This window comes from Delphinapterus leucas, chromosome 20 (assembly GCF_059928025.1).
Source record: "Delphinapterus leucas isolate spDelLeu-1000000601 "Yukka" chromosome 20, BTC_Dleu_Yukka2, whole genome shotgun sequence".
NCBI classification, from domain to species: Eukaryota; Metazoa; Chordata; class Mammalia; order Artiodactyla; family Monodontidae; genus Delphinapterus; species Delphinapterus leucas.
This window is the reverse complement of record NC_143148.1, coordinates 1,418,050-1,444,749: the sequence shown is the minus strand read 5'-3', so window position 1 is coordinate 1,444,749 and position 26,700 is coordinate 1,418,050. Positions and strand designations below refer to the sequence as shown.

General features: G+C 41.9%; 1 protein-coding gene across 1 annotated transcript; it reads right to left on the bottom strand.

Annotated features, from left to right (window-relative positions):
- Positions 1-5,688: 5,688 nt before the first annotated feature.
- LOC111170034 (uncharacterized) lies at positions 5,689-24,592 on the bottom strand. The gene is made up of 3 exons (XM_089902020.1): positions 22,235-24,592; positions 19,383-19,509; positions 5,689-10,114 (listed from the first exon to the last, which is right to left on the bottom strand). Exons 1-3 carry the CDS (start codon positions 22,271-22,273, stop codon positions 8,064-8,066), a joined length of 2,217 nt encoding a protein of 738 aa, XP_089758146.1. The 5' UTR covers positions 22,274-24,592; the 3' UTR covers positions 5,689-8,063.
- Positions 24,593-26,700: the final 2,108 nt, after the last annotated feature.

The following is a 26,700-nucleotide window of genomic DNA, read 5'->3' as shown; positions in this document are numbered from 1 at the left end:
CTCTTCCCATCACACACTATACCAAAAACACATTGATCTTCCTTCAGTCATAAATTCCATATGAGACTTTACAACTCAGAGTATTCCCAGGATTTTTCTCTCCAAATGAAACATCTATTTTCCCCACTATGCTTTGTAAATTCAAATAAATCTTTTAAGTGTCAACATAGTTTAACGTTTAAAGTGCTGTTATAACCTACACTCTTAAATCTTGAATATTCTCTGTATTACCATAAAATTCCCTGGACCTGTAGTGAATAACAGTATATCATTTTAGAAAATTGGTTTTGAATAATTATGAGTATCTTTGCTGTTTTTATACTCTACATGTAATATGAAGCAGAGTTATTATCACTGTTATTCGATTTTGAATCAAAATATTCTGAAAGATGAAATGATATAAAATGTGAGCCTACAAATATATAAAGTTGATTAAATAAATGGTAGGGTGTTCTAGAGAGAATTTATAGCCCAGGAGCTACACTTAGAATATTTGTTCTCCTTGCCCAGAAGGCAAAGCAAAATAGAAAGCTGAGTGTCACTACCAAAGATAACAAAAGGATGAATCTTGGTAAGCCTGAAAATACCTTTGCAGAGGTGTTCATTAGACCATGTTGTGGGTTCATAATCAGACTTATCCAAAAAGATAAAATAGAAGAGAACAGGGTAAAAGGAGACAGCATATTCACCAGGATGAGAATGGTGAACACGGCTTTTTTCCCAGAGAATGGTGCTTTGGTCTCATGGGAAAGTCTAGGGAAAACGCTGTTGCTGTGAATGTGCTGGATTCTCTTGTATTTTGTAGTTTTACAGTTGATGACAACAAGAGGATAAGTCAGACTCTGTTACTCCATTACAGCTGTAAGCCACAACACACTGTAGGAAATAAGAGTGATTCTGAGTTTTAAAGTCTGACTCTCACTACTGGGCTTCTTTGGGGACTTTGCAAATTGGAGCTAAGTTTTGGTTTGCAGCACAAGTGGAAGCAAAATAGGAAACTCCATATTAAATTCCCTTCCCTCCCAAAGCTAATTTATAGTTTTGTACCATTTTTAGAATTATACCAATTGTCTCTGCTGTCCTTTGCATGTTGTGCCTCACTATTTATTTGGAAAAGAGAACACATTAATGATGTTTGTGTTAATCTGTTAGAACTGCCATAACAAAGTACCATACAAGGATTGGCTTAAACAATAGAAATTTATTTTCTCACACTTCTGGAGGCTGGGAGTCCGAGAGGAAAGTGTCAACAGGTTTGGTATCTCCTGAGGCCTCTCTCCTTGGCTTGGGAAGGCCATCTTCTCACTGGGTCCTCAAATAGCCTTATTTGTCCCTGTGGGCATACACCCAGTGTCTACTCCTCCTATGAGGAAACCAGTACTAATGATTAGGGCCCCACCCTTATGACCTCATTTAACCTTAATTACCTCCCTAAAGGCCCTGTCTCCAAATACAGTCACTTAGGCGTTAGGACTTTAACATATGTATATTACTAAGTTAATATAACTGTTAGTGGTAATAAAAGGCAATAGAGTTACTAAAGCTGTGAGATAAACAGGCAAAGAGAATTCAACTATTTGAAAGTATCCTGCAGGTGCTAATGGCTCACAGTAATTTCTAGAAGTGAATTTGTAAAAACATAACTTCCAGGGCTTCCCTGGTGGTGCAGTGGTTGAGAGTCCGCCTGCCGATACAGGGGACGCGGGTTCATGCCCCGGTCCAGGAAGATCCCACGTGCCGCGGAGTGGCTGGGCCTGTGAGCCATGGCCACTGAGCCTGTGCGTACGGAGCCTGTGCTCCGCAACGGGAGAGGCCACAGCAGTGAGAGGCCAGCGTAACGCAAAAAAAAAAAAAAAAAAAAAAAGAAAGAAAACATAACTTCCAGAAGCTGCCCACTGAATACTCTAAATTCCATAAATGCATAATCACTACTAGCTTTTTAAAACAAATAGAAAGCTCCCAACTGAAACAAACATTAAAAGGTGTTAAAATATAGTTTAATAAAATAAATTCATTTCAATACTTAGCACCTTTTATCTTAAACAATTATGATTATTTGTCCTACTTGACTAATCCCTCACAAAGCCATCGTCTCCCCGACAAAAAACTGTGTTCATTCTAATCCTCGAGATAACCTCAGATACCTACTTTCTCTGCTTCTTTGCTACCCACTGTCCCCATCACACAATACCCTAAACAGAAGATCTTCCTTCTGTTCTTTGAACTCCACATGTACCTTTCCAACTCAGAGTATTCCCAAGTCTTTTTCTCTCCATTGAAACATATTTTTTCCTACAATGCTTTGTAAATTAAATCTTCTAGATGTCAACATAAATTTCAAATCAGCAGTGGTTTTCTACCCTGAACATTCCTATATATATTATAAAATTCTTTGAACCTCTAGTGAATAACACTATACAATTTATATAATTATGTTAAAATAGTTATTAATACCATTCATGTTTCTATACACTATATGCAGTATGAAGCAGTTATCATCATCGTTATTCAATTTTGAATCAAAATGTCCCAGTTGGGTAAACAGCATAAAATGTGAGCCTACAAATGTATAAAGTTGATTATGTAAATATTGAGATCTTCTAGAATGAACTTATAACCCAGAGACTACACTTGGAACCTCTGTTCTCCTTGCCCAACAGACAAAACAGAACAGAAACTTGTGTGTCACTGTCAAAGAGCAGGAAGCAGATGAATTGCCAGAAGCCTGAAGACACCAGTGCACAGGTGTTCATCAGACCATGGTGTGGGTTTATCATCAAAGTTATCCAAAAGAACAAAATAGAAGACAGCAAGGAAAAGGAGACACACATAGTCATCAGAATGAGCCAGTGCTTATAAGGCTTGTCTCACCTGGATGAGAGCAGCACTCTGGTCTCATGGGAAAGTCTACGGTAAGGCTGTCGTGGTGAATGTGTTGGACTCTCCGTTAGTGTCTGTGCAGAACTAGCTCATCTTCCCCTGCCCTCAGACACGACAGCTCATGGATCTTGGCCCTTTGCACACTGGGATTTACACCAGCAGGCCCTTGGTTCTCAGGCCTTCGGTATTGCACTAAATGATACCAGCAGTTTTCCTGGTTCTCCAGTTTGCAGACAGCAGGTTGTGGGACTTCTCAGCCTCCATAACCGATTCCTATAATAAATGCCCTCTTAACATAGTCATCTCTCAGGGGATGTATCCACAGGGACCTGGTTCCAGCCTCCACCACTTGGGTATCAGAATCCTCAGATGTTCAATTACCTTACATAAGATGGCTCAGCACAGTTGGCCCTCTGGATGTAGGGGTTCTGCATCTGGGGTTGGCTGAATCCTGGGATGCAGAACTTGCAGATATGGAACTGTATCTATATATCCTACTGCTTCTGTTTTTACGGAGAATGCTAACACAGACAATACAAATTCCCAACTGTAGAAAAGTCCTTGCAATCACAAAGGAAATCATAATCACGTCAATTGAAAGCTGCTCTTTGGCCCCGTTCCTGTTTGCCCATTTCTGTCCCCCCTCACCTTGAAAGAACCTAATTAAAGGAATGAGATCAGTAAACAATTTAAACTAACTCCTGACTTATGCTCTCCTGAATGCACACCATACCTTGCCTGACCTGTTCATTGTTTTCCTAGATTAAAAAGAATTAAGTAAAGAATGACTAGCTCTCTACCCTCGACAGATCCCTAAGCAATCCTACAGGCAGACCCCACAGGGGTAACATCCGAAGTCAACCAGACTGAATGCAATGGAAAAGTTGCAGAAACTAACCTCCTGCTTTGACGATTCACTGAGATTCTTTCCCCTTTTTCCTTTTAAAAACTATCATGGCTGGGAATTCCCTGGCAGTCCAGTGATCAAGACTTCATGCTTTCACTGCAGTGGGCATGGGTTCAAACCCAGCTCATGAACTAAAATCCCACATGCTGCAACGTGTGGCCAAAAAACAAAACAAAACTGTCATGGCTGACCAGAATGTTCAGAGTTGGTCTCGGGTCATGAGTCCACCTTCTCTCCGGACTGCCAGTTTTCTGATTAAAACATCTTTCCCTCCTGACACTTCCTTCTCCATTATTGGCTTTTCAGCCGTGAGCAACCAAACCTGAGTTTGGTAATACAATGAGATAAAATTCTGCATTTATGCTATTCCCAATAGTTCAAGACTCAGGAGACCGTTCACATACATGCTTCAACTTTGAACAACGCAGCCACTGTACTATATTAAAATAGCATGTTTCTTTGTTCTCTTCTGAGACTGATGGTGTCAAAGATAAACACAACCAGATGTTAGTTGAAATGATAAAAACAACAATGGAAAAAAACATTTTATTCAGTAAGTACTGACAGCAGGAAAGAGTTGAACTCCATGGTAATATCTGCAGAGGTGATCAGGTGTTTTAAACGGAGATTGAGAGGGACTTCCCTGGCGGCCCAGTAGTCAGGAATCCACACTTCCACTGCAGGGGGCACAGATTCAATCCCTGGTTGGGGAACTAAGATCCAGCATGCAGTGTGGCACAGCCAAAAGAAAATAAAAAACAGAAAAAACAACCAAAAAAACAACCAAAAAACCCTGTGAGAGATATATATATATATATAAATTTTTAAATAAAGGGAGAATTTTTAAATAAAGGGAGAATGAGAAAACGGAAGATGGGAGTTCAGTAGTCACAGAACTGAAACATTATAAAGTGTTGGGAAATGTAAACAAGATTAGTGCAGCTGTATTTGATAGGCAGTAATTATGAAAACTAGGATTCTATCCTATCCAAAGAGACTGACAGACACCAAAAAGACTGAGAGAAAGAGGCCTAATTAATCCTGATGACTACATTTCAATGGATTAGCTCTCAGGTCTTTGAGAAACATACATATAATTATAAACTCTTCTTAGTAAATGCTGAAAAAAAGAGGCTGGTGGAGGGGTGCCATTCATCAAATTTACTTAGAACTAAGTAAATTCTCCTGGCAGATTAATCTGAAACTGTAAAGTACATGTCTCCATTACGTTGTGTGAAACAAAAGCATTGAAAAAACTCAAGATATGTTCTTCGAGTACTGAAAGCAATTATTCCATAAAGCAGTAAAATGGGTATCTTTGTTGTTTCACTGTCCTACTCGTTAAAGAAAAGGAAAATCGTCAATGAATCAAAGAATAAGCAGAAGAGGAAATTCCCTGGCGGTCCAATGGTTAGGACTTTCACTGCAAGGGCCCAGATTCAATCCCTGTTTGATGAACTAAGATCCTAAAAGCTGTGCAGTGTAGCCAAAAAAAAAAAAAAAGCAGAAAACAAAATGAGACATTTAACCAAAGATAGCAAATATAAATCTGAAAAGATGCTAACCATGAATCCTTAGGGAAATTCAATTAAAACAGTGAGAGAGCACAGCAAACTCATAAAAAGAGTTAAAAAAAAAAACGACTGACCAACTAATTATTCACTAAGATGTGGAGGAAATGGAACCTTCATACAACTGCTGGTATGAATACAAAAAAATACACAACACTGTAAATCAACTAGATTCCAATATAAATTTTTTTAAAAAAAGAAAAAGAAAAAATACCATGTTTAAATAGCAATTTGTTAGTTTCTTCAAAAGCTAAACGTTCACCTAACTTTGTGATTCAAACACTGCAATCTAATTTTTTGGCCAAAAGATAAAAGAAACAAATATCCAGATTAAGAACTGTACACAAATGCTTGCACAAGTTTATTATCAACCGTCAAAACATGGAATTAACCCAAATTGCCATAAACAGGTGAATGGATACTGTTATATCGAATGGTAAGAATATTACTCAAAAAAATAAAAAAGAGCTCCTCATTTAACATCATTGATGAATCTCAAAATAATTATAAAACACAAAACCAGGAGAAAACAAAAGTAAACATTTTACAATTCCATCAGGTAAATTATAGAAATCGCAAAGGTATCTATTACAAGGAGAAATAAATCAATGGTTGCTTGGATGGCTGTGAAGGGCAGGGACACAGAGATTATAAAAGAACATGGAGCAAATACACAGTGATAGACATGGTCACTACCATGACTGTGATGATGTTTTCACAAGTATCATGTGTATGTCAAAACTTATCAAATACTTCACTTTAAACGTGTGTACTTTACTACATGTAAATTACACCTAAATAAAACTTTAAAAAAACACTTCAAGATAAACAAAATCTGTATGCCCCACTTTTTTGGAAAATAGATTTGACAGCCCTATAGTGACTCCACCATCTTTCTGTCATGCCCTCTGGGGGTCAATCCTGCCTCAGTGGCAGCAAACACTGGCAAGTAATAAAGGACATTTCCACTTCAGTCAACAGGAATGTTGGCTGGCTCACAAGAGCCACATCCTTAGACTACTTTTCTCTACCTTTCTTTTTTCTGCCTGTGCAGCAACGGCCTTGAGGCGAACATTGCAGGGAGGTTACAAAAATCCACAAAACTTTCCAATTATCTTCTCTGACAATGACCTCAACTACACAAGTTAAACATGCCTGGAGGTCCTGAGATTTGTGTACACACTGATCCTGCACATCAGTCATCGTCACAAACACATCTGTGGATGCACTTTTAGAAGAAGCACATTCCAATGAGCTGGCTGCTGTCTCCTCTGCTCCCTACTGACACAGTTTCTGTATCAGTTTCAGTTTCCCCTGACCCCTATAGTCTTACAACCAGTGACTGTCACCCATGGAATTGTGGACATCAGAGCACATGCTCTTTGCAAGACCATGGGAGATGCCTCTCAACAGTGCTGACATCTCTTGTGATACCCCCCATGAACAGGGGAAAAAATTCATGCTGTTCCAAGAACTTGAGATTGTCACACCTTACTCCTCTTGAGGGTGATGCCTGAGTCTCCTAAAGCTCATAGCATCCAGGCTTCAAATGGGGACCAAAAAGCCCTGCCCTCTCTCCACAACTTCACCAGCACCAATGCAAATTTGACCAAAAATGACAAGCCACGTTTTGCAATCGTACTATCCTCCCTGAGGCCCATGCCTGTGGAGCCCAAATCTCCTTATAAAAAACCTCTAGCAGTACAAAGAACTCCAAAAACAAAGTAGGCCTTAAACAGTAAGGCATCCATATTATACAAACCAAAACAATGTGTGGCACACAGTTTGGGTTGGTGACTTGCTAGATGGAAAAACTGAGCATGAGAGAATATGTCCCTGGAAAATGTTGTCCTTCTCTGCACATTGTCAGCTGAATTCATATGACGTTCTCGGGGCCAACATTCCTTCAGGCTTTTGTACACATAGAGAGGGGGGAACACCAACCCCTAACAGACTGGGCTACCACTCCTGGTTTGCTCCAACACTTGGTAGAACAGAGGTCAGTTTCCCTGAGCACACTGAGCTGGTGACTGATGCACACTGTGTGGACCTGCCAGGCGATAGAGGTAAAACGACCACAGAAACGGGCAGTGACATAAATCTGGGAAGAGACCTGGACAGGTTACAAAGAGCAGTACAGCCACACGTGCTACCCACATAACTGAAATTTCAGGGGTATCTCCCCCTGTGGACAACTGAATGTATGAGATTGAATTCAGATGGGCCACTCCTCAGTTTCTTCCAACGTCGTTACCCTGAACAAGAAAATTGCACTTTTCCTTGCACATTCAAGGCCCTTCTCCAGTGTAAACTCTACCACGTATACTGGGGTGAATTATTTTGTTTTTTAAATATTTATTTGGCAGTGTCGGGTCTTAGGTGCAGCACATGGGATCTTCGTTGCAGTGCACAGGCTCTAGAATGTGTGGGCTCAGTAGTTGAGGCTCACAGGCTTAGTTGCCCCATGGCATGGGGGATCTTAGTTCCCCGACCAAGGATAGAACCCACATTGCCTGCACTGGAAGATGGATTCTGAACCAAAGGACCAACAGGGAAGTCCCATGAGATGAATTCTTTAGTAAACAATTTCCCAAATTCCTGGCATGAATAAGGCTCTTCCTGTGAACTCTAATAAGAACAAAAGGTGGAACTAGAAGTAAACAATTTCCCACATTCACAACACACATTAAGACCTTCCACCTCTGTCAACATGGACGTGGAAGGAGTGCAAAGCTCTGGGGAGAAGATTTCTCACATTCACTACCCTCATATGGCCTCGATCCTGTGTGAACTCTCTGATGATAACGGAGGCCAGACCTAGACGAAAAAGATCTCCCACATTCACTGCATTTATAAGGCTTTTCTCCAGTATGAATTATACAGTGTTCAGTGAGATAATAATTTGCTCTAAAGGACTTCCCACATTCAGTGCATTCATAAGGACTTTGGTTACTGTGAATTCTCTGATGTTCACGGAGAATGGAACTACAAATAAAAGATTTCCCACATTCACTACACTCATATGGCCTCAATCCTGTGTGAACTCTCTGATGATAACGGAAAACATACCTAGATGAAAAAGCTTTCCCACATTCACTGCATTTATAAGGCTTTTCTCCAGTGTGAACTCTACAGTATTCAATGAGAGAAGACTCTCTCCTAAAGGTTTTCCCACATTCACTGCACTCATAAGGGCTTTCTCCAGTGTGAACTCCCTGATGATAATGAAGGTTCCTCCGAGTAGTAAAAGATTTCCCACATTCATTACACTCATAAGGCCTTTCTCCTGTGTGAACTCTCTGGTGTATAAGAAGGTAACATCTTTGGATAAAGGATTTCCCACATACACTGCACACATAAGGCCTTTCTCCTGTGTGAACTCTCTGATGATAACGAAGGCCAGAGTGAGAGGTAAAAGACTTCCCACATTCACTACATTCATAATGCCTTGATCCAGTGTGAACTCTCTGATGATAATGGAGGCCACGGCGAGACATAAAAGATTTCCCACATTCAATGCATTCATAAGGCCTTTTTCCACTATGAACCTTCCAGTGTTGAGTGAGGTAAGATTGATGACTAAAGGATTTCCAACACTCACTGCACTCATAAGGCCTTTTTCCTGTGTGAACTCTCCGGTGGAGAATGAGTATCGAGCTATTGGTAAAAGATTTCCCACATTCACTGCAAGCAAAAGGCCTTTCCCCTTTATGTACCCGCTGGTGTAGGACGAGCACCGAGCTATTGGTAAAAGAGTTCCCACACTCACTGCAATCGTAAGGCCTTTCTCCTGTGTGAACCCTCCAGTGTACGATGAGGTAAAATTTTCGTCTAAAAGATATCCCACATTGAGTACACTCATAACGCCTTTCTCCAGTGTGAATTGTCCGTTGTCGAATTAGGATGGATCTACAGCTAGGAAACTGCGCACATTCACTGCACAAGTAACAATTTTCTCCAATGTGTCTCCTCCAGGGATAAATAAGGACAAAGTTTTGGTTAAAGGATTTCCCACATTTGCTGCACTTGTACTGCCTTGCCGCAGTATGAATTCTTCGATGCAGATTGAGGGTTGAGGTTCGCCTGAAAGATTTTCCACATTCACGACACACAAGAAGCCTTTCTCCAGTATGCACTCTCTGGTGCACAACAAATGAGGATTTGTACCTGAATGTCTTCCCACATTCACTGCACACAAAACAATGTCTTCCAGGGTGGACACCCTGGTTCTGAACAAGTGCATGTTTCGGGCTGAAGGCTTTCTTGAATTCTCCCCAGCTGTAATGACTTTCTCTGCTTTGTAAAGTTGCCTCACGCTGGGCAATCTTGTTTGGCTTCTCCCTGGTGTGAGTGATCTGTTGCTGGAGATGTCCCAAGGTGGCCAGAAAGTCTTTCCCTACTTCCTCACAGGTAAAGGGCTTCCTTGACACATGGCATTTGAAGCTCTTCACAAACAAGACCCTGACTACAGCATTACTGAAGGATTTCTCTGCCATGTGCTGCTTCTGGTGTTTTAGGAGGTTTGCACTAAAATGAAATCGTTTCATACATATTCTACACCCGAACACTTTCTGGCTGTGTTGTGTTTCTTCATGCTCAGCCAAGTGAAAAATGCTTCTCAAGACCAGACTACACGTCTCACTGGAGTAGTTCTTCTGGGAAAACAAAGGTGCCTTAGGAGTCCAGGCCTGTGATATGCTTATAGAAATGCTTTGTTGAAAGGGTGCTTCTGCATCCTTTGCTCCACAGCAACAACATGAATGCAAATAAATGATGGAGAAACACACGCAAATAAACATGTTGACTTTATAGGAAGGGGGCAACATCATCATAAAGGTAATGTGTCACATCTAGGAAGGAGTCTACAGGATGCTTTTCCAGAAAGGAGATTTGTAATTCCACTGGGGAAGTGGCTACTAGGCATGAATGTGCCTCTAAGGCAAAAGAATGATACACTACACCAGGGGATGGACATTAGCATAGGGTGCAGCACCAAGTAGAGAGGCATATTCTAGAACTTGTTCATATGCCAGAGGATTCCTGCAGGACCTATTCTGCTAGTGACGTGACACTGTGTAGAAGCATATGTCCAAACCCAGCAGAAACCAACTACAGTAGAATAGCTGCTGTTCAAGGCCAATTTAAGGATGTGTGGACACCTCATAGCACATGCGGACCAAAGCTGCAGAGCAGGAGAGGAGGAGATATGAGAGTAATGGCTGAGATTTGAAGTCCAGAGACATGGGTCTTGTCCCTGGGCTGGAAGTCAGAGTAGATATCACAGTGAAGTAAAACTGACTAGTCAGCACAGGCTTAACAGTGGGAAAGGGAAGTACACATGGGCTGTGGTGTGGGCAACAACCAAAAACATACTGGCTAAATGAGAAACATTCCTGGTATGATCTGAACACAGTACTGATGTCACACCCTCCAGGTTCACCAGGGCAAGGTACTTGTGAGTTCACCTTGCAGCCTTGGCTATTGAGAATCCCTACAATCTTTGGTGTCCCTGACCTCAGCTGACAGCTGCAGAGCCACTACATGGCTGGTCCCTTCTGACAGCCCAAACTGCCACACCCCACCTAGCCAGTGATCTTGTAACCAACCCAAGTTAAGGTCTTTCCCTATCAAAACAAGTCTGAAAATCCGGATGATGTGACTGATCCATCAAATGCAGAAACATGAAAAAAAGGCTCCAAGAAACATGAAATATCAAGGAAACAAGACATCACCAAAGGAGCGTAAGTTTCCAACAAGTGAACCCAAAGAAATGCATATCTATAAACAACTGGACAAAGATTTCAAAATAAATGTTTTAAGGAAGCTCCAGGAGAACACAAACAGAAACTCAATGAAAGCAGGAAAAAAAATACACAAACAAATCAACACGTTCCAAGAATGGGAGTTCCTTGGCAGTCCAATGGTTAGGGCTTCACACTCCCACTGCACGGGGTACAGGTTCCATCCCTGGTCAAGGAACTAAGATCCCGCATGCCACACAGTGCATCCAAAAATAACAAACAAACAAACAAAAAAACCCAAGAAGTTCCGAGATAGAAAAAAAAAAGGAAAAGGAATTAAATTTTGCAGCTGAAGAACACAATGAATGAAATGAAAAATACAACAGAGAACAGCAAACTTGATCAAGCAGGAGAAAAGTCTGTGACCTTGAATCAGGTGATTTGAAATTATCCAGCCAGAGGGAAAAAAGACTGAAGAAAGCCTATGTAAATTATGGGATACCATTAAGAGAAATAATATTCGTATTGTGGAAGTGCCACAAGAAGTGACAGAGAAAGGAGCAGAAAGCTTATTTAAATAAAAAATGGTGGAAACAATCAACCAAATCAAGAGAGAGGTGTGGACATGCAGGTACATTATGTGCATAGGTCCCCATCCAGATTCAATCCAACAAGATCTTCACTGAGATACAGTGAAATGAAAGCTTGAAAAGTCAAAGACAGAGAATTTTGAAAGCAGTAAAAAAAAAATCCCATAACATATAAGAGAAGCCCTGTAAGGCTATAAGCACATTTCTCAGCAGAACCCATGCAACCTAGGAGAGAGTGGGACATTAAATTCAGAATGCAGGAGAAAAAAAACCTGGCAACTAAGAAATACTTTATCTGGCAAAGCTGTCCTTCAGAAATGAAGGAGTGATAAAAACTCTCCTGCACAAACAAAAGCTGAGACAGTTCATCACCATTCAACCTGCCTTACCAGAAATGCTAAACAGAGCTTTTCAAGCTGAAAAGAGAACACTAATAAGTAACAGGTAGATACACAAAAATATAAAGCACAGTGGTAAAGGTTAAGTATATACTCAAATTCAGAATATGCTAACACTGTAACATGGTGGTGTGGTAATCATTTAATACTAGTATAAATGACAAAAGACAAAAATATTAAAAATTACTACAGCCACAATTATTTCTTAATAACTACAAGTATAAAAAGATATATGCTGTCACACCAAAAACATAAATGCAGGGACTTCCCTGGTGGCGCAGTGGTTAAGAATCCGCCTGCCAATGCAGGGGACATGGGTTCGAGCCCTGGACTGGGAAGAACCCACATGCTGTGGAGCAACTAAGCCCGCGTGCCACAACTACTGAAGCCCACATGCCTAGAGCCCATGTTCTGCAACAAGAGAAGCCACTGCAATGAGAAGTCTGCACACTGCAACAAAGAGTAGCCCCCACTCACTGCAACTGGAGAAAAAAGCTCACGGGCAGAAACGAAGACCCAACACAGCCAAAAATAAAAATTTTTTTTTAAAATGTAGGGCTTCCCTCATGGCGCAGTGGTTGAGAGTCCACCTGCCGATGCAGGGGACACGGGTTCGCGCCCTGGTCCAGGAGGATCCCACATGCCACAGAGCAGCTGGGCCTATGAGCCATGGCCACTGGGCCTGCGTGTCCGGAGCCTGTGCTCCACAACGGGAGAGGCTACAACAGTGAGAGACCCATGTACCACACACACAAAAAAGCAAATGTAAATGCAAAAGGGGTGAGATACTAAAAGGGGATTTTTCCCCTTTTATTTATTTATTTTTATTGAAGCATAGTTGATTTACAATGTTGTATTAATTATTGCTATACAGCAAAGTGGTTCAGTTTTATATATATATATATATATATATATACGTTCTTTTTTAAAATATTATTTTCGTTTATGGCTTATCAGAGGATACTGAATATACTTCTCTGTACTATATGGTAAGACTTTGCTGTTTATTCATTCTATATTTAAAAGCTTACATCTGGGAATTCCCTGGTGGTCCAGTGGTTAAAAATCCACCCTCCAATGCAGGGGACATGGGTTTTATCCCTGGTTGGGGAACTAAGATCCCACATGCCACAGGGCAACTAAGACCGCGTGGCTCAACTAGAGACCCTGCGTGCCACAAATTATAGAGCCCATGCACTCTGTAGTCTGCATGCCACAACTGTACAGCCCGCATGCTCTGGAGCCCATAATCACAAATAGAGAGAAGCCTGTGTGCCACAACAAAGATCCCATGTGTCGCCATTAAGACCCAACGGAGCCAAAATAAACAAATAAATAAATAAATTTTAAGGAAAAAACAGCTTACACCTGCTAACCCCAACCTCCCACTCCATCCCTTCCCCAACCCCCTCCCTCTTAGCAACCACCAGTCTGTTCTCTATCTCTGTGATTCTGTTGCTGTTTCATAGATAGGTTCATTTGTGTCATATATTAGACTCCATATATAAGTGACATCATATGGTATTTGTATTTCTCTTTCTGATTTACTTCACTTAATATGATAATCTCTAGGTCCATCTATGTTGCTACAAATGTCAAACTTCCTTCTTTATGGCTGAGTAGTATCCCATCGTATATGCTGCGTTGGCCAAAAAGTTCGTTTGGGTTTTTCTATAAGATGTTATGGAAAAACCTGAATGAACTTTCTGTCCAACCCAATATATATCACATCTTTTTAAACCATTCATCTATTGATGGGCATTTAGGTTGTTTCCATGTCTTGGCTATTGTGAATAGTGCTGCTATGAACATTTGGGTGCATATATCTTTTTGAATTATAGTTTTATCTGGATATATGCCCAGGAGAGGGATTGCTGGATCATATGGTAATCCTTTTAGTTTTCTGAGGAACTTGCATACTGTTTTCCACAGTGGCTACACCAACTTACATTCCCAACAAGAGTGTAGGAGGGTTCTAGAATGGGACTTTCTGTATAAAACTGACATTAAGTTGTTATCAGCTTAAAATACTGTTATGTTTCATGAAAACCTGATGGTAAACACAAAAGCAAAAACCTACAGTAGATACGCAAAAGAGAAAGAGAAAGGAATCAAAGAACACTGCTACCAAAAACCATCAAATCACAAAGGAAGAAAGTGAGAAAGAAAAAAAGGAACTAAGGAACTACAAAAATTAACAATATGGCAATTAGAAAGTCCTTACAAAATTCTCTCCATTCAGAAGACACACAGTGACTGAGGATAAAGCCTTCAAGAGACTCACATCAGCTTTAAGGACACAAATAGGCTAAAAGAGAAGGAATCGGAAAAAAAACTCCATACAAATGGAAACCAAAAAACAGTAGCTTATACTTATAAATAGTCTACATTTAGACAAGAAAAATAAACTTCAACTCAAAACCTACCACAAGAGACAGAAAAAGTCATTAAATAATTATAAAGGTGTTGACTCATCAAGAGAACAGAACATATTATAAGTAATATGCATCTAACACCAGAGAACTTAAATGTATAAGGCAAACACTAAAAAAGTGGAAAGTAGAAAAGAAAGCAATGAAATAGTATTAGCAGACTCCAATACCCATCTTTTGAGAAAGGGTAGATTAATCAAATAGAAAATCAATAAGGAAATATTTAATGACATTTTAGCTCAAACATTGACCAAATACTGAATGGAACTTTAGACCACCTCAACCTAACAAACACACACAGAACATGCAATTCAACTACAGCAGAATACATTCTTTTCAAGTGGACACAGAACACTCTCTACGAAAGATCATATGTTAGGTCACAAATCAAGTCTTAACACATTTAAGAAGACTGAAATCATATCAAGAATCTTATGCAGCCATGAGGGTTGGAAACTACAGATCAGTAACATAATATATTTGTGAATGTGGGAAAGTTCAAACATATATGAACATTAAACAACACATTCCTGGGACTTCCCTGGTGACGCAGTGGATAAGACTTCATGCCCCCAGTGCATGGGGCCCGGGTTCAATCCCTGGTCAGGAAACTAGATCCAACATGCATGCCACAACTAAGAGTTCATATGCCACAACTAAGGAGCCCATGTGCCACAACTAAGGAGCTGGCAAGCCTCAACTAAGGAGCATACATGCTGCAACTAAGACCCCATGCAACCAAATAAATAAATAAATGAATATTTTTAAAGAAACACACCACATTCCTGAACCATTAATGTGTTGAAGAAAAAAATCAGAAGGAAAAGTAAAATTATCTTGAGACAAAGTAAAATGGATCAAAACATGCCAAAACTTATGCGATGCAGCAAAAGAATTTCTAAAAGCAAATCTGATAGCAATAAATGCCTATATTAAGGAAAAAGAAAAATCTAAAATACACAAACTCACTTTACACCACAAGGAACTAGGAAAACAAACAACTAAGCTCAAATGTAGAAGGAAGGAAATAACAAAGGTCAGAGCAGAAATAAAATACAGACTGAAGAAACAATAGGAATGTTAACAAAGCTGAGAGCTGGTTTTTGAAAAGAATCAAAATTTACAAACCTTCAGCTACATTAAATTAGAAAAGAGGAGACTCAAATAAATGAAATCAGAAATGGAGGAGATATTACAACTGATATTATAGATATACAAAGATCATAAAAAACTATAATGAACAATTAAGTGCCAACAAACTGGATAAAGTAGAAGAAATTCTTTGAAACAAACAACCTAGCAGCACTAAATCATGAAGAAAAAAAATCTAAATAGGCCAGTAACAAGTAAGGAAACTGAATCATTAATCAAAAATCTCCCAACAAGCTAAGCAACAAGGATATATTTTACAGCACAGAGAAATACAGCCATTGTTTACCATCCTTCCTTCCTCCCTCCCTCCCTCCCTCCCTTCCTTGGGTCTTCATTGCTGCATGCGGGCTTTCTCTAGTTCCGGTGAGTGGAGGCTACTCTTTGGTGCAGCGTGCAGGCTTCTCATTGCGGTGGCTTCTCTTGTGGCAGAGCACGGGCTCTAGGTACACAGGCTTCAGTAGCTGTGGTATGTGGGCTCAGTAGTTGTGGCACACGGGTTTAGTTGCTCTGCAGCATGTGGGATCTTCCCAGACCTGGGCTCAAACCCATATCCCCTGCACTGGCAGGTGGATTCTTAACAACTGCACCTACACACTGCAACAAAGAAGCCCATGCACCTAGAGCCCATGCTCCACAACAAGAGAAGCCACTGCAATGAGAAGCCTGCTGACCACAATGAAGAGTAGCCCCTGCTAGCCACAACTAGAGAAAGACTGCACACAGCAATGAAGACCCCATGCAGCCAAAAATAAATAAATAAATTAAAAAAAAAAAAAAAGATGCCCACTGTCCTCATTTCTATTCAGTACTGTTCTGGAAGGCCTACCCAGGAGACTTGGTCAAGAGAAAATGGTAATAAAAATAAAATCATAAAAGAAGTAAAACTGTGTCTGCAGAAGGCATGAGCTTATATATAGAGTACCCTAAAGACTCCCCCCTAAAACTGTTACAAATATTAAACAAATTCAGTAAAACTGCAGGATACAAAATCAATATGCAAAAATCAGTTGCATTTTTATAAACTAAGAATGAAATATTGGAATAAGAAACTAGGAAAGCAATCACATTTACAATATCAAAACCAATAAAATACATATGAATAAATATAACAAAGGAAGTAAAAGATCTGGACTCTGAAAATTATAAGACACTGATAAAAGCAAGTGACACAAATAAATGAAAAGATATCCAATGTCCTTGTATAGGAAGAATTAATAATGTTACAATGTCCACACTACCCAACACGATACACAGATTCAATGCAATTCCTTTCAAAATCACAATGCAATTTTTCACAGAAATAGAACATGAATCCTAAAGTTCATATGGAGCCACAAATGACCTCAAAGAGCCAAAGAAATCTTGAGCAAGAAGATCAGAGCTGAAGATATCAAACGTCCCAATTTTGAAATACATTGTGAAGCTGTAGTAATCAAAACAGTATGGTACTGTCATAAAAACAGACACATAGAGGAATGGAACAGGATAAAGTACCCAGGAAAAAGTCCCAAACATATATGGTAAACTAATCTTTGACAAGGGTGCAAAGAACACAGGATGGGGAAAGGACAGTCTCTTCAATAAAAGGTGTTGGGAAAACTGGATATTCACATGCAAAACAATAAAACTGGACCCCTACTACTACTAATAATTAACTCAGAGTAGATTGAAGAGTTAAACAGAAGACATGAAAATGTCAAACTCCTTGGGGGAAAAAAACAGAGAATACGCTATGTGACAGTTGTCTTGGTAATGACTTTTTTTTTTTTTAATACAACATGAAAAGTACAGGGAAAAAAAATAACAAGTGAAACTGCATCAACCAAAAAAGCTTTTCTGCATAGCAAAAGAATAAAAAAAAAATAGGGCTTCCCTGGTGGCGCAGTGGTTGAGAGTCCGCCTGCCGATGCAGGGGACACAGGTTCGTGCCCCGGTCCGGGAAGATCCCACATGCTGCGGAGCGGCTGGGCCCGTGAGCCATGGTCACTGAGCCTGTGCGTCCGGAGCCTGTGCTCTGCAACGGGAGAGGCCACAACAGTGAGAGGCCTGCGTACCGCAAATAAATAAATAAATAAATAAATAAATAAATAATAATGCCGCCTACAGAATGGGAGAAAATATTTGCAAGCCATGTACGTAATAAAGGGATAATATTTTAAACATGTAATGTACTCATACAAATCAGCAGAAACAGAATAATCTGATTAAAATATGGGCAGAGGGTCTTAACTAAGCAAACTGTCTCTTGGTGTGCTCTCCCACTTGCTGTTGTGTTATGTCTCTAGCAATAAACTTTGTACCTGTTTTTACAAAAAAAAATATATATGGGCAGAGGATCTGATTAGGCATTATTCCAAAGATGATATACAAATGGCTAACAAGTATATGAAAAATTGATCTTCCTCACTAATAATCAGGGAAATGTAAATCCAAACCACAATGAGATATTACTATATAACTGTTAGGATGGCTATCATCAAAAAGTCAAGAGGGTGGGATGAACTGGGAGATTGGGATTGACATATATACACTATTGATACTGTGTATAAAGTAGGTAACTAATGAGAACATACTGTATAGCACAGGTAACGCTACTCAATGCTCTATGGTGACCTAAATGAGAAGGAAATCCAAAAAATAGGGAATACATGTATATGTATAGTTGATGCACTTTGCTGTACAGTACAAACTAACAAAATACTGTAAAGCAACGATACTCCAGGAAAGAAAGAAAGAAAAATAGAGAGAAAGAGAGACAGAGAGAGAGAGAGGAAGGAAGGGAAGAAAGAAAGAAAGAAAGAAAGAAAGAGAGAGAGAGAGAGAGAAAGAAAGAAAGGAAGGAAGGAAGGAAGAAAGAAAATGAAATGGAAGGGAGGGAGGGAGGAAGAAAGACAGACAAGAGTTAAGGGTTGGCAAAAGTATACAGATAAGGGAACCCTTGTACACTTGGTAGCAAGATAAACTGGTACAGGCATTATGGATAAACAGTATGGAAGTTCCTCAAAAATTCAAAACAGAACTATCATACGATCCAGCAGTCCCACTGCTTGGAATATAGCCCAAAGAAATGAAATCCAAAGGGGAAAAGATAACCTGCACTGTCACGTTCACAGCAGCATTATGGATAATACACAAGATATGGAAACAACCTGAGTGTCCATCTACGTAGGGATGGATAAACAAGGTGTGATATACTCACACACACACATGCATGCCTTGAATATTATTAAGCCTTAAAAACAAAGGAAGTCCTGCCATATGGGACAACATGGATGAACCAGATGGACATTATGCCAAATAATGTATGATATCACTTATATGTAGAATTTAAAACAAACAAAAACGTTGAACTCAGAGAAACAGAGAGTAGAAGGCCGGGGCTGTGGAATGGGACAAATGGCAAGGTGTTGCTCAAAAAGCACAAATCTTCAGTTACAAGATGATACAGATCATTAAATATACTGCAGGACTACAGACCTCAAATTCTTCCCCATGAGGATCCAGTACAGCAAATATTGGGGTTGCAGGGGAGAGAAGAAGGAACTGTGAACAACCCAGCCATACTGACCACAGCAACTACCCAGAAAGCTGGAGAAACAAGCAGTGCCTGAAGTCCACATGTCACAAGGACAGAGCACCCCCAGAGAAAAGGGGGGTGAGCCAGAATACAGAGCTCCCTCCTGGTCACTGGGAAGGCTGCGAGAGTCTTACCCAGTGAGGATATGAATGTAAAGTTTTCCAGCATCACATCGTGGTACAAGTGTCTCTGAACCTCATCAAGGAGCCTCCATTCCTCCCACGAGAAGTACACGGCAATATCTTCAAAGGTCATACTACCCTGTCAACATGGGGACAGATGAAAGAATGAACACTCTGAGAACCCACAGTCCATCACCTCATACATCTACCCCACTATCATCCTCCTCCCAAGCTTCCCACCTCAAAGGAGATACCAGGACCTGGTGCTACTTATGCTCACTCTTTCCTCAGGTCCCATGAACCACTGCATTCAGCCCTCAGCAATAACAGTCAGGGAGACATATAGATGGTATGTAAGCTCTGGGCCTGGCTAGCAGAGCCCCATCCTTCCTGCCAAGCAATTCCCCTGAAGTCTCTCAGACTGTACATAGACAGTCAAACCTGGGCTCATGGTTCACCGATAAGTCCCCAATACCAGGGCCATGGGGCTATCAGCACATCATTCTGTAGACTCTCACTCTCTAACATCATCACTCCCCAGGGCTACACTCCAGGTTCCTCCACCTCCCTGCTCTACAACACAGGCATTTCCCTCTACTCACTCATTAACGTGGCCCATAGCTTCCAGAGAGTCCTTGACACTCAAACACAACTCAGTACCATCCGAGACCTCTGATGAATCCCAATACCAGGGAAAGCCCCTCATGGTGCTTTGAAGGGCTCTCCACCTGCTTCTGATCCTTGCTTCAATATTAGCCACTCAGAACCACATGTGAATTACAGACACCCATGACATTCTTCTACTTCTGTGATGCACTGTCTGATTGCCTGTCCCCTCAACAGTCACAACTCTCCTCTCTCTACTCAAACTTCCTCACAACCCCAGCCCTTACAATCTCCCTGCCAGGCATAAAGACTTTCACAAATGACCATTTACCCTGGATCTTATCCACCAGCAAGACTAAAACACTCTAAACCCCAACAAGGCTCACTACACGATTCTGGAGAATATGGACAGTAGTGAACTAGCAGGAGCCCTGGCCTCAGTGTCAAATTGTCTCAATTATTTCTCTGCCTCCCAAACCACGTATTTTGCACCCATTCATCCCATGGAAGCCTTGGCCACCTGCCAGATCATCTTCTCTCCCAGACCATCCAGAGCCATTCTCTCTCTCACCTGTTTGTTATACTCAGGAACCTCAACCAGGTGCTAAGCAAGAGAACCACTCCTGGGCATGCACCCGAGTCTTTCTGACCCGCTAATAGCATTACGACTCTAACCTGCATTCTACTTTTGAAATGTCAACCACATCTCTGCTCTGGTCCTTATAATAGCCACCACTCTTGAGAGTCTCCATCCTGAGCCCTTCTCTAAATTTGAGACATACATGTTCAGCTGCCCATTTGATGGCTCCACTCACTGTACTCTGAAACACCCCAGACCCATAAAGAGACCAAAACAAAATTTCTGATACGCACAAGGAAATAAGCATACTGCATCTGTCACATCCAAGTTGATGAAGGATCCATTCCTTCAGCTCCTAGGGCCAAAAACCCTGGAGTCATCCCTAACCTCTCCCTTACCTACAACATCCAAAAATCTACTTGGCTCTTTTTAAAAAATGTACTTAGAATCCAAACTTGTCTCCCACCTTCATGGCCACAATTCTGTTCCTTCAACACTCAACTGGATTACAAGAGTAACCTGTTCCTGGGCTCGCTGCCTCCTTCCTTAACTCCATAGTCTTTTCTCTTCTCTCCAGCCAAATGCAGCCTACTGAACCCTGGTTAGTACCAACACTTCCTCTTATTCAAATCTCTCATTACTTCCATAAATGATGCCCAACTTCTCAGACAGCCACATCATAGGCCTGATTACCAGGTTCCCTGCTCTTTGTTCCTAACTGAAAGAATGAAGACCTGCTGTACCCTGTTCCCAACTCAGTCACACCTCCAAGCACTTGCACATGCTAGTATCTGTTCCTGGGATAACGTTCCATACAGGTTCCAACGGTTTATACAGGTTGTCAGGAAAGTGAACACCTGTATTTACCCTTGTCCTGCACACAGGACCCACAGCTTGAGAATATCCTCAGGGCCCACACAGCTAAGAGCTGAGAATATATCAAGAGAAGACTCTCAAGACACAATACCCAGCCACTCTATGAGTGCTGTCATTACGAGTGAGGGACTGGGACACCCTCTCTTGCCTTGTGTAGGATCCCTAAGTGCTTTTTCAACGTTCAGAATACGTGGGAAGTGAAAGGCAACCATGGCTGGGCTCCATGTGCGCAGGACTCCCCTGTATTCCCACCCGACCCTGGAACCTGGACCTCGGGTAACTTACTAACGTCTGTGTTTCAATCTTAGAGCTGCCTCTTACCAGATCTCTGACCTTGGACAAAGGCTCTACTTCTCTCTGTCTCAATGTCTTCGTCACCCACATTCCAGTCTGTTCCCTCTCTGAGCAGCATTTTGATAACTTTTAAAACCCTAACACATAATGGGTCCCTCTTCTGTCCACTAACCTCCACGGCCTCCAGGTCCCTCAGAATAAGGAACAACCTCTCTGACGGTCCACGTGCCACTCCGGCTCACTCTGTTTCCTGCAGACATCAGATGGACCCCAGGTTTCCCGAATCCTCCTGCCTCAGCCCGACCTCCAAGACTTTGCACCTGGCGGTCCCTCCGCCTGCCACACTCTCCCACGCGCCATCACACTGTTAGAAACATGGCCCCACCCAGGACAGCCTCACAGTCCTGGACACAGCCTGGGCTGCGGGGACATGAGTAGGCGCCCCGCACTCGGGGCTTTAGTGTCTGGTGGAGTGAGGGCGGTGAGGGCCCGGAGGCCGAGCATCTACCTGAGGCGGGTCCCTCAGCGCCGCCGCCGCAGACGCCATAGCAGTCCGTGGGCGGAGCGGGGCCGGGAGCGGCGAGAGAGGAGGTGGGACGCGGGGACGGCGGTCCGTCTCCCGGGCCTGAGGCGGGGCAGTCCGGGCGGTGTCGCCGAACCTCAGACCCGCCTCTATGGCGCGCAGAGAGCGCCTCCTCTCGCGCTTTTTCAGTCCCGTCACCCCGGTGCCCCGTAGCCAGAACAGACCCAGGGCAGTTAAAATGGCCGCCACAAGGAGGAGGCCGGAAGTCCTGCCCTGACGTGAAGAATTCTCCCGGAAATGCGTTTATCCTGGTGGTCCTTGGCTCACCTCGGCGCAGGATCTTCCGGGTAATGTAGTTCGCGGGGCTTTAGAAGTCGCCGCAAAGGGGTTCTCCTTTCTGACCAGCCAGAACTTTTTCCACGCGGCACCGGGAGGGATGCTGGAAAGCAGTCATCCTACCTCGAGGAAGGGAGGGGCTCTGTTCGTTGTTAAGTGCAGCAAAGTGACAACATTTCAGACTTCGTGATGCTCAGTCAGCCCTTAGAAAGTAAAAATATTATTTGAGATGCTCTCAAATGTACAGATCTAAATGGCCATATTATTACAGAGTCATTCAGACATGACTCAGCGCGTAGCTGGACACATTATATAACTGTTCTTCAAATGCATGTATCTGAAGCCATAGTCAGTTTTATGAGTTGTATTATGATAGGCTATGAGCAAGAGAAATCAGTCCGTACAGGGCCATGACTGTGAAGAAAGAAGATGAATATTCTAAATTAGGTGGACAAGCAGAAGTTTTACCTCTGGTTCCACACAAAGCTTCTCTCTTGCCTATAGAGTCGGTGATTGTATCCTACCCATTAAGAAACACTTTCATCCATATAATATCTTATTCCATTTCCTAACATAAACTCAATTCCTTTTAGTGTACAGACATCTATCTCAAACGGAGAGCAACTTAACTACTGTCATTTTGGTATGTGCCAATAGCTGCAACTTTCAGAGGCGCAGCACGTGTGGAAGGGAGTATCTGAACACTCATATAAAGGAGGGTATCTTAAGCTTATGATCTCGTGTCCTTGCTGGTAAGTGATTATCATTTTCCAGTGATTGCAGGTAGAGTTCTTCATGGGGAAATGAGATAATATCAGAAAAACAGTTTTGAAATGCAGGTGTCGGAAAGTTATTAATATTAATGTAGTTATTCAAAGACAGGGGCAGATATCGCTCTGGGGAAATAGCAGATGATGTTGAAGACAGTTAATACTTCAGAGAACTTTTGGTAGGGCTTTTATTCTTGAAAACATTAATACCGGCTTGGAGAAAGAATTGGAGTGGACGTTAAGAGTAGTTAGACTAGTAAAAGTGAACAAGAATATTGGGTGTCGTGTTTATTCACGGTTCTCATAAATTTTCATTGAACAAAATACTCAGTGTCAGGCACTGTTTCAGGTGCATGAGAACCATGACAGACGAAAACCTCTATTTTCATGCAGCTTAAACTCTTCAATGAACACAGAAAGGAAACATGAAAGAAAAAGTGTGTAACTTTATAGTAAGTTTTAGTGTGATATTAGAAATTTCAAAGACTCATCTACATATCATCTAAGTCAGATATGAATGAGACTCAAGGTACAATCAACCCTGAGGCAAAACTGCTCTCCAGCATGAAACCAAAAGTTCCATGCTTCCAAAATGTAATAGTGGGACAGGCATAGGATAGAAATTTCCATTACAAATGGGGGGAATGGGAAATAAAGGTGTGAGGGGTCCTAAACAAGCCCAAAACCTAGCAAAGCAAACATCATGAGATCTTATGGCTCATAAATAATTTTTGGCTCAATGCTCTGCCTTCCAGACCGACTGGAGTAGTGGTCCTATCCCTGCAACTGTGCTGGATGGGTACTGCCCCCAGAAATCTGCCTGGTGGAAATCCCACATCCAGGGTTCCAGTTAGTTTCACCTCCAAGACATTGGGGTGAGTGCTGTCGGTGTGGGTCATTGTCGTGGTTGTGAAGGTGGGAGAAGTTAATGAATTTTTGAATCAGTTTTTTAAAACAGGACAGCCAGACTTCCCTCGTGGTGTGGTGGTTAAGAATCCATCTACCAATGCAGGGGACACGGGTTCGAGCCCTGGTCCGGGAAGATCCCACATGCCGTGGAGCAACTAAGCCCATGCACCACAACTACTGAGCCTGTGATCTAGAGCCCGCGAGCTACAACTACTGAACCCAAGTGCCACAACTACTGAAGCCCACGCACCTAGAGCCCGTGCTCCACAACAAGAGAAGCCACCGCAATGAGAAGCCTGAGCACCGCAACAAAGAGTAGCTGCCCTCCGCAACTAGAGAAAGACTGCGTGCAGCAACAAAAATCCAAATGCAGCCAAAAATAAACAAATAAATTTCTAAAACGGGACAGCATGGTTTTTCGGATTGTGATATTGAGAGAAAGTAAGGTAGGAGTCAGGTATGACACCAAGATTTTTCGTGTTGGGAGGTGGAAGGATGGAAGCTCCATCAGCTGTGTTGGGTGTTCCATAATTCTCATTAGGGATATCAGCAGTTTCCTTTTTGGCCAAGTTGACGGTATGAGATATTTCATAGAACAAAAGAGTGGAGTTATTTAGCAGGCAGCTGGACACACAGGTCTGGAACTATGGGAAGGGCTTCTGGATGGACACATCTACAAAACGTGGTGGACGGTTTGTGGACCAGGCGGAGCTTTTGTTAATATTAGTAGGAGGAATCCTGAACATGATGGTCATGCCAGTAGCAAATCAGAAAGAGGAGGGTGGGTGCCACAAGTGCATAGAGAGCTTGGGTACCTGGGTGAAGGTGGGGGGGCATCATAAGCACTGGTGTGGGAGAGAGGACAATTTGTCAGGTGGTCAAGGCTGCTGAGGAATGTGTGGACATGAGATGGGTGTGGAGACACTTGTAACTGAGGCAAGATGACATTGAAGCCTCCTGTTTATTCACTGCTCTACAGAATCACTAGGATTTTGTTGTGAGCCTTGGTGGTGCCTGGGGTGCTTCAGCCAGGCTGGCAGATTAGTTCATGGGCACAGTGGCTCTCTGATAGAGCAACTGGACCTGAAGTGAAGGGCCACTGGGGCTGGCTGGGCTTCAAATGAGGGTTAAGTGTACAGAGAAAGGCTGACAGGTCAGAATGGCTATCATCAAAAAGTCTACAAATAGGGAGTTCCCTGGTGGTCTAGTGGTTAGGATTCTGGGCTTCACTGCTGTGGCCCGGGTTCAATCCCTGGTCGGGAAACTGAGATCCCATAAGCCGCACAGCAAGGCAAAAGAAAAACCCAAAAAGCCTTTAAATAATAAATGCTGGAGAAGGTGTGGACAAAGGGGAACCCTCATACTGCTGGTGGCAACGTAAATCCGTGCAGCCATTGTGGAAAACAGTATGGAGGTTTAAAAAACTAAAAACAGAATTACCACATGACGCAGCAATTGCACTCTGGGGTATATATCCAAAAATACCAAAAACACTAATTCAAAAAGATACATGCACCCCAATGTTCACAGCAGCATAATTTACAATGGCCAAGATATGGAAGCAACCTAAATGCCCATCAATAGATGAATGGTTTAAAAAGATGTGGTATATATTGTGTTGGCCAAAAAGTTCATTCGCGTTTTACCGTAGCACCTTACAGAAAAACCCGAACGAACTTTTTGGCCAACGCAATGTATGATGGGATACTACTTAGCCATAAAGAAGGAAATTTGACATTTGCAGCAACATGGATGGACCTAGAGATTATCATACAAAGTGAAGTAAGTCAGAGAAAGACAAATACTGTATGATATCACTTATATGTGGAATATAAAAAATACAACAAACTAGTGAATATAACAAAAAAGAAACAGGCTCACAAATATAGAGAACTAATGGTTACCAGAGGGGAGACAGAAGGCGGAATGGGCAATAGAGGAGTAGAGGAGTAAGAGGTACAAACTATTAGGTATAAAATAAACTATGAGGATATATTGAAAAACACGGGGAATATAGCCAATATTTTATAACTATAAATGGAGTATAACCTTTAAAAATTATGAATCAGGGGCTTCCCTTTTGGTGCAGTGGTTGAGAGTCTGCCTGCCAATGCAGGGGACATGGGTTTGTGCCCTGGTCCGGGAAGATCTCACATGCCACGGAGTGGCTGGGCCCGTGAGCCATGGCTGCTGGGCCTGCACGTCCAGAGCCTGTGCTCTGCAACGGGAGAGGCCGTGGCAGTGAGAGGCCACGTACCATACACACACAAAAAAATTATGAATCACTATATTGTACACCTGTAACTTATATAATACTGTACAGCAACTATACTTCAATTAAAATTAAAAATGTAAAAAAAAGATTTTTCTTTTTTAATAAACTGAGGTATGCAAGTCATTACAAGCTAAGCCCCAATTTAAGGCCACAAAATATAC

Excerpts from the sequence above, each read along its gene's own strand:
- LOC111170034 (XM_089902020.1), bottom strand. The coding sequence starts at position 22,273 with ATGGCGTCTGCGGCGGCGGCGCTGAGGGACCCGCCTCAG. Across the intron at positions 19,510-22,234 it reads CGCTGAGGGACCCGCCTCAG|GGTAGTATGACCTTTGAAGA; the intron begins GTAGATGCTCGG and ends CCATGTTGACAG. Across the intron at positions 10,115-19,382 it reads TACATTCATATCCTCACTGG|GTTGTTGCTGTGGAGCAAAG; the intron begins GTAAGACTCTCG and ends ATTTGCATTCAT.